The 9,488-nt window shown below is 32.1% G+C and overlaps 1 protein-coding gene across 4 annotated transcripts in view; it reads left to right on the top strand.

Annotated features, from left to right (window-relative positions):
• The first annotated feature begins 1,195 nt into the window (after positions 1-1,195).
• Positions 1,196-9,488, top strand: part of LOC117180014 (DNA-(apurinic or apyrimidinic site) lyase) — a 144,338-nt gene continuing 136,045 nt past the window's right edge. For 2 of the 4 annotated variants that reach the window (XM_033372290.1, XM_033372292.1), the window contains exon 1: positions 1,198-1,419. In XM_033372290.1, the coding sequence (XP_033228181.1) occupies positions 1,402-1,419 (18 nt within the window). In that variant the 5' untranslated portion in view covers positions 1,198-1,401. Of the gene's footprint in view, positions 1,420-8,447; positions 8,589-9,488 lie in introns of all 4 variants that reach the window. The other 2 variants (XM_033372291.1, XM_033372293.1) reach the window with 2 other exon arrangements.

Genomic DNA, 9,488 nt, shown 5'->3' with positions numbered 1-9,488 from the left:
TAAGGGACGCGCCTTGTGGTGCGGGAAAATGGAACAGAAGTTGGAGCCAGCGGTAGAAGGCGCGAGATATTCAAACGCCAATAAATAATATACCTGAATCGTGTATTCAATTGGATTGGGAATATTCATGAACATAGGAAATACGGGACTAGGCATGCCATCCAAACTTAGCGAGCGGGGTTGAATCCACGGGAGGGGGGAGAATTTTATGAGTGGAAGAGCCGCCATCTTACGATGTGGCATTTGATTATGCGTACGAACATTTTTGCCGACAAACTGTGCATGAAAATATAAACATGTGGGCCATGCCATGTTTGTCGCGGGACATCAAAAGGTGGCGGACCTCCTCCCTCATTGCATCACCCCCGCAATGGCATGCCTAGTCCCTTGTTTCCTGTGTCCATGGGAAAATCAAAATAATTAATAGTCTTGAAGTTAAAAAAATAGACAATAGTAATATTTATGAAATAAAAAAGTTGAATTAAAAAAAAACAGTATTATGAACTCATACACCCGAAAAAGACGTAAAAAATGAAAATTTGAACAATTTAAAATATGCAGCGTGAACCCAGAAGATTAGCAGAAGAATTTATTAAATAAAAGGGAATAGTAATAGAAATCGCTGCGTTCCTTAGTCTTCGTTTACCAGTGACTGTGAAAAAAAACGAATCTTCCGCAAAATGATCCTATATTGAACATTCAGATCACAAATACGTATGTGGAGTAAATATGTGGTTAGAGTAAATATTCGAAACTTACTTCACGTACAGATGACCATTTTCCACGGGTTTCGAGTTGACTATTCTTCAGCCAAATGCTACTCCGATTAACATCGATAGGAAAAGCAAAACATTGCTTGCCTTTTTTTGGTAGAATTTTTGCAACTTTCTACTGCACAAACACACATTATAAATACCCAATTTATCTTCACATAACAGAAAATTTTAGGGTTAGAATGCACTGCCTAACCACTTCAAGATGTCAACAAGCATTATTCACATACCGGAGCGCAAAGCTGTAGTAAATTTTGGTATAGTATCTTAATATAGAACGGAAGTGTCTCTCTCTTCTCACTCGACCAATCCGCAGTTAGTTGCCACATGGCGCATCCCTTACTACAGGGTCCCTACCACAAACTTGCCTGCCGCGCTAACTACCGATATGTGGTGCAACTAATCTCATGCCGTTTCTAGGACCATCTTTGGCTCCACTTAGCGTGCTAAAAACTACCCGCTGCATTGTCGCCTCTATACCTATCTTCCCTTTACGGTATTAGCTGCTGGTCCGCTTTTCGCTGCATGCAAATAATTTTATTAAATAATTATTGAAAGTAAGGTAAAGGAAAACGTAATTTTTTGTCAATAAAATCTTTCAAGTTTTCTGAAAAAAATACCTCCAAGAATGCGCAAATCTACTAAGGTAAGTTTTCAGACCATTTACAGGTGATCAAACCGCTCATAACGCTGGTTCTTTTAGGGTGATCCTAAACAACCGGTCCTGACAGGAAAATTGTGTATTACGTGGCAAAAGACAAATTTTTTGTTTGTGTAAGTTTTTATTTTCAGGAAAAAAAAACATTTGTGGATTTGGAAGGGGCGGCGCTAGATGACTGTCCCGATGGCTCCCGGATATTATTGCTGAATCCCCCGCCCCCTCTATTATCACGTACATTTTTTCAAAATGAAAATGTATATAACTTTGACAAGGAACATTAAAAAGAATTTCAGAAGGTTAATTAGTTAGAATTTGGGTTTCTTAGAATCTTTTTTGAAAATAAATTGATAATTAACTCGCTGGGCACCAGGTATTTTCCGAATATATATTGAGGTTTGTCTAAAAAAAGACTACTATCCGTTCACGATAGGAAGGTCCCTCCAAAATAGCTGCACATTTTTGTAATTTGCTCGGAAGAAAAAAATCGAATAAAAACACTGCATCGTGTTTTTTCGCGTCACTCTACTTGCTTGATTTTCGATGACGACATCTTTGAAATGAACTATTCAAAAAATTTGAAAAAAAATCATGCAGATGCTTTCACATTTTCACTATACATATGTGAAAAGAAAATTACAATATATCAGTAACAATTGACGTAAAATTCATTTAAACATAACAGGGTGGCAAATTCGATTCTTAGTTTTTTATTTGTAATTATTTCTTTATTAATAGTTTAGATACATATGCTTTAATTAATTAATCAGGTCAGAAATTCAGCGGCTTTATAATGGGCTATGAATCGCTTTTGTAAAATCAAAACTTATTTAAAAAATGACAAGGCTACATTTTTTTCTATTTTTCTTTGTTTTCCAATGTGATATAAACATTTTTGTAAAATGAACCCTTATTTTAAAAAGCAACCCCGTGTGTTGCAAATACGTATTAAAAAAAAAGAAAATATCTGAACGGAAAATACTTTTAAAATATTAAAACGGTATTTTTAAAGCATAAATAAGGAGCAAAATTATGACTAATGCAGAATGATGACAAAAATTGTATACATTAACTGTTGAAATCGTGCTCTTAATTTTTGTACACTTTCTCTATCTTCCAATGTCATATAAATCGCTTTTGTTCAATTAACCCTTATATATCAAAGAAACACCCTGTAATAAAAACACGCATTGAAAAAGTCGATATAGACATAGATGGAACTTACTTATAAAATAGTAACATGGTACTTTTAAGCATAATTATTTCTCATCAAAATTATTTTCCAGTCTATGTGTGTATATTCAAAAAATGTACTTTACCTTTTTCGATGCATCCTTTAATGCTTTTAAACAACTTCCAGCTCAACAATTATTAATGGGTAAAATCCATTTTTATATCAAGAACAATCTAAATGTCCAGAACGGTTGAAAATTTCTGGAGAGCAGACTTTTTCTAAAATAATTTTTTCAAATAGTTATTAAAACTATTTTTAAAGATAAGTTGAAATTATTTTGAAATCCTAAAAAGCACTTATGTGAATAGGGATTCTGGGCATCTATATGTATGTTGTAAAAATACATTTTGGCTTTTATTTGTGTTTTATCTTTGATCTTTTATCTATGATAACCATTTGCCCAAATCACATTCGAAAAAAATACATCCCGTTCCGTACAAAATTGTCATATAATATCAATAAAATTAAGATTAACTTCATGATAAGGGCAGTTTCTTGGGATTAATAAAACTTGATAATTTACAGCATTGAGTCGATAAAAAAATCAAGTGAACGATCTACCTGGATAACGTTGTACTTGTATGGGTTTCCCTCATGCGGTTGTCCAGAAATGTACATAGTCTACCACTAATCAAATTCAGACAAATTTTGCGATAAGGGTAGTTTTATGGGATTACTAAACATTGATTCTTTACAAAATTGAGTCGATAAAAAATCATGTGACCGATCTACCTGGATAAGGTCGAATTTATATGGCTTTCACTCAAGAAATGTACATATTCTATTACCAATAAAATTGGAACCAATTTTGCGACAAGGGTATTTTTTTGGGGATGCTAGAATTTCATACCTCAGAGCATGGGGTCTGTCGACAAACCACGTGACTGATATACCTGGATATGTTCGACATTTGAGGAGTCCCGATAGTAGCAGAGCCGAACCACACGTTAGGGGTGGTTTCCTGGGGTAGTTGGAACATAATTCCTTACGATGTTAACCCGCTGGGAAAATCAAGAAACCGAATTAACTTAATAAAATCGAATTTTCACAAGTTCGAATCTTGAATATTTATGAGCATAAACACCATGACCCTGTATTTGAAGGAGATAATAAAACGGCGACTTGATATTATGTGATAATTATCTACAGAACGGAGTTCTATCTAGTATAACGACTTTTTTCAATAAGTGTTTTCATTACAGGGTCTTGCTTTTTTATAGAAGGGTTAATTTTACAAAAGCGATTGATATGTCATTGGAAAATAAAGAAAGAGCACAAAAATCCCAGCAGTTAATGTATACAATTTTTGGCATCAGTCTGCAGGTTTGTATTCGGATACAAATATGGGGGTTGTTTTTGTAACATTAGGGGTGAAAAATAATTTTGCTTTTCAGTTATGCTTTAAAAATACTGTGCTAGTTTCACGGTCAATGAAATTAAACAATAATTTTCACTTAAACAATGTAAACAATATTCTTTTAGAATTGGTCTTCAATCAAAAAGGTCAGGTACTGAAACATGTAGGCAAAGTGCGGTCCTTCTCACAACATTGGCTGCATCACACATGCTACCTTCTTTACGCGAATTTTCACTCTCGAAATAAGCACGAGCACAAAGAATCATTTTCTATTCTTGCACTGGAAGAACACGTCACGTTGGTGGATTAACTGGCATGCTACTTTCGACTTTATCTTTAACACTTCCGTTAAGAGATGCCCCGTGGAAAAAGTTGCAAAAATTGTCCGAATTGTTAAAGTAACTATCGTCGGTGTTGGGGGAAATGGAACCGTTTCCCGAAGTAAACAAGCTACTTTCAAGATGACAGTTTCAGAAATACATGAAGAATACGTAATGAACGATGATGTAATAGGCAAGTTTCCATTGAAAACCACTGTTGTGGAAAAAAAATTAAAAAAAAAATGTTAAAAATCAATAAATATCAACGGTCGAAGAAAGGATTGATTTGTTTCATCAAATCATTTTACAATGAAGGACATGTTATAAAAATCGATTTTTATGTATTTCTCAACGAATTTGTCTCTGTTTATACACGGTTAAAGTGAAACATGCATGTTTCAGTTAAGTAAATAGTAATTTTTAACAAAAAGAAGTTCATTTATAAAAGAAGTATTTAAATTTCCAAACAAAGTGATGCATTCTCAAACAAAATAATAAATCTTGAATAATAATACTTGAATTTTAATATAAAAAAATTGTACACTAGAATGAGGCACCTTCAACTGAAATAGATAAAATTTGAAATAAAAAAGTTTCATTTTCTACGAAAAAATTGAATTTCTGACTAAAAACGCGAATTTTCAACAAATGATGTTGATTAGTTAAATTCTCAGAAAAGAAGATCATGTCTCACTTAAGAAAAGAATCATTTTTACGAAAGCGAAACTTAATACGAAGACACGAATTTTGCAGTAAAATGATGTTTCAATTTGATCTAATTTTAAACTAAGTTTTTAAGTTTTCAAAGAGAGTGATGAATTTCCAAGTGAAATTTAAGCAAAAAGGACAAGTTTTCTAGTAAAACAGATCAATTGTAAACGAAAAGCTAAATTGTCGATTTTCACAAAAAAATAAACGTTGATACAAAGACATGCACTTTCCAGTAAAATTATGTTATTTCAGTTCAGAAAATATAAGTTTCCAAAACAACCAATTTAATTTTTAATCAAGTTTTTAAGCTTCACAGAGAGTGATGAATTTTCAAGTGAAATTTGAGCAAAAAACGATTTTTCTAGTAAAAAAAATCGTAAACGAAAAGCTAAATAGTTGATTTTTACAACAAAAAAATGAATGTTGATAGGAAGACATGACTTTTTCAGTAAAATGATGTTTCAGTTCAAAAAGTATTAATTTTCAACAAAACCAATCAAATTTTAATTGAAGTTTTTAAATTTTCAAAAAGAGTGTTGAATTTTCAAGTTAAATTTTACCAAAAAGGACGAATTTTCTAGTTAAAAAGATAAATTCTAAACAAAAAGCTAAATAGTTGATTTTCACAAAAAAAGAATGAATGACAGAAGTAGTTGAATTCTCTTCTAAACTATTAACAGTGCAAAAATGTATTACATTGAGAGTAATGAAATTGCAAAGAAAAGTTATAAGGCATATTTTTATTTGTTGTTATAAACAATTTCTCTGAACAAAATAGAATTGTGAAAATAAATTTCTTTCATGTCAACGCTCAGAACTTTAATGGATTATATAATTAAATTTCAGCAAGATAAATGATTTTTCAATTGAGAAGATTATTTTTGAGCAAAAAGTAAGAATTTTCAACAATAAACATGAATTTTGAAATAATAAGATAAATACTTAATCAAAAATCTAATACCCACATTTTTAGTTCAACTAAAGAGATTTCGACTAAAAAGGTCAATCTAACAGGAATACTAAAAAATCAAAAATACGTATACTAAAAATACGTTCAACTAAAAAAGACGATTTTTCAAGCAAAAAGTAGATAGTTTCATTTTTAATTTAGAACAACAATGTTAAACCGAATAGATGAATTCTTAACTCCAATGGAATATACAACTGAAGTTTTGCTTTATCCCCGATTACTTATCCCTTTATTAAATGCCTTATAGAAACTTATAAACATGGAGAAATGGTTATATAGAATCATATGGACTTTATACAATTTCTATATGGTTTTATGTGGTTTTATATATCCTTTTTCCCATTTTTATACGTTTCTATAAGGCATTTAATAGAGGGATCATTTATGCAAAAACTGAAATTGAAAGAAGAACAATTTAAAATATGAACTATAATAATTGAAAATGTGAATTCAATAGAATTTTCTTTAATGTATAATGAAGCTACTGCAGCCTATTGCAATGCATTTTAAAATATCACACACAACTAGAATTTCTCTCAGCCGGGTCTAATCCTAAAACATGGGGAAAGTCGCAACAGGCAAGCAGCCACCCGGGCTTACAATCGTCTCTAATCTTCTAACAATAAGATGTTGGCGCGCGACAATCGGCCGCTCGTACGATCTTCTCATTGTCAAACGATTGAAGCCGCTGCGGAAAAATTATAATCTCATATATTATGAAATCGGACTGTAGTAGAGTGCAATACCTTCGTTATTTCACTACGATAAAATTTCGTAAAAAGTAGTAAAGAATCGGCTTATATCTTCAATGCCACTTCATATTTTAAAATTAAAATTTCTTTTCGGGATGTACAATGCGTCCACTGGATCCCAAAAATCGTCAGTCTTTATAAAAAAATTTTTAGATTCAAATTGTTTATTTCATTGAGGGTTTAGCATTTATTTAGAGGTTAATTTTTGGCTTTACTGTTAGGGAACAATTGCAATCCTTCATGCACCCTAATGTTCAAGTCCTCATTAATTTAATTTGAATTTAATTTGAGATTTCTTGCTGATTTCTGTACGTAAACAATTAATCAGATGCGAAACTTTGCAAAAACAAGTTTTTTTCCTCTTGTCCTAATTTTGATTTTTGAAGCAAACCCGGAAAATTTCCACAAGAAATGCACACAAATTGATTTATAGAAGATACTTTCTTGGCATTTTTGGAAAAACAGGCAGACGGACAAAATGCTGTATAGATGAAAATTGCCCCCATGTCTACGCCTTTGGGGATGAAAGTATCTATTCCTGTTTTTCTTGCAGTGGCTATCTTTTTCTATGAGTAGACCCTTCAGGCTTGGTACCGTGCTGTGTCCTCACACCCACACTACCATGCAATTTTTCTTCCAGGATTATTTGTTATTAATTAATATGTTTCAAGATTGTCATTACTGATTTTTATTCCATCGTATTTGTTGAAATTTTCCAAGCAATTCAATCCAAAATATAGCTCTCTACTACGTATATTGCGAGAGATGGCATAGTTATGTTTAAATGCATTTTACGTTAATTGTTATTAATGTATTGTAATTTTCATTTCACATATGTATAGTCAAAATATGAAAGCAGCTGCATGATTTTTTTCAAATTTTTTGAATATTTCGTTTCAAAGACATCGTCATCGAAAGTCAAGCAAGGAGAGAGTGGCGTGAAAAAACCACGGTTTTCGTCCTTTCGCGAAGAATATTTTTCGAACCAATTTTTGCACATAAACAAATGGGGACCTGTATAAAGCGCAATAAAGTAAGCTTTATTATGGTATAAGCTGTTTTTATCCGATTTTTTTCTTCCGAGTAAATTACAAAAATGTGCAGCTGTTTTGGAGGGGCTTTCCTATCGTGAACGGATGGTAGATAAGAGCGAAAACGATATTTTTATTTTGTACAATTTTATGAAAGAAAATTCAACAAAAAATGCGGAAAATGGAAAAAGTGACTTTTTTCCGAGTTTTAATGTTATTTCTTTTGTTTTTAGAGTAATTGAAAAAAATCAGTGGGTTTTTTAATCTGTAGACATTGCTCTACAAACTTCTTTAAGTGGTTTTTCTATTCTTTCCAAAAAGTATATTATTTTTTTCAATTTGCACTTTCTCAATAAACTATGAGTGTAAATTGAAGTTTAATATGTCAGGTATCTATCAAAATGCAAAAAAATTTATTGTTAAGTCAAAGTTGTTTAAATAAACAAATAAATGTAAAAATAAGGTAAAGAAAGGTGATAAATGCTCATTTGTTAAAGTATTCTGCATTAATTCATATAAAGAGGAGTAAAATTCAAACCATACATGTTAAGAATATAACCAGAATGAAATTTTATACTTCAAAATATAAAAAATTAATCTTAAGGGCGTTGGTTCAATCCGACTTTGAATTTTCTTTATAGGTACGGTACTGATTCCATTTATATTTTTACGAAGGATGTTGAAAAATCAAACAATTTGATGAGGAAATGATTATTTTCCCGACATACCTGAATTTTGCGAAAGATAGAAATCAGCGGGTAGCAGACGGCAGCAATTGAACGGTTAGAATCGTTTGCTAATTTATTTTTTTACTCCCAATTCTGACATAATAGAAGAATTCTAGATACCTAACGATTTTCCAAATGGCCAGGACTTGATGATGGTGTCCCCAAATTTTGCGAAATACGTTGCGAAATAGAGAAAAAAGCAGAGAGAATTTACGTGCAATGTCGGTGTTTTTGTAACTATATTTGTAATCAACCACCAGGCCAGCTGTTACCTTCACTCTACACGCGGTATCGGCGGTATCGGAGCACCCTTCGTTATCGACCGTAGGCCAAGACTACAATTCTCAAAGGGGAAACCCTCTTCTGGACATTGACTTTTTGATGAGGCTATCATCAATCGATATTATTTCAAAAAGAATGAGACACGTGTCCCGGATTTATTGGTCCCTTGTAAGAACTATGAGCGTTTTTAAATCACATTAGCCAAGGGTGCTGCATCTCTACCGGTTCGCGCGCATGGACTTCCATCAAGGTCCGCTGGTCCAGTGGGAAAGAGCCTGGCTGATAACCAGGCTGTCGTGGGTTCGAATCTTTTTCTCAACTTTTTTTTTCGTATTGTAAACATGTCAAATAATAATTTTTAATGCTTTTCCGGCGAATAGATTATTTGTTTGAAAAATACTACTGGGAAATAAATACCATGCAGACACTTTTCGAATATATTGAAACTGACTTTTTTGTAGATAACATCTGCAAGAGCACAAATTTGATAGGTAAACCAATTTTTTATTGTATTTAAATTTCTAAATTTACCCATTTTTAAATTATAACTGGATTATAAATGATAAATTTATCAAGTTACTCAGGAATAAATTTCAAAATTACAAATTTAGAATTCGCAAAATTTGGAAAGTAGGCGAAACTGGCGAATATTTGACTTTTCTTCATAAATTA

This window comes from Belonocnema kinseyi, chromosome 9 (assembly GCF_010883055.1).
Source record: "Belonocnema kinseyi isolate 2016_QV_RU_SX_M_011 chromosome 9, B_treatae_v1, whole genome shotgun sequence".
Taxonomy (NCBI): Eukaryota; Metazoa; Arthropoda; class Insecta; order Hymenoptera; family Cynipidae; genus Belonocnema; species Belonocnema kinseyi.
This window is presented reverse-complemented; position numbering and strand designations above follow the sequence as displayed.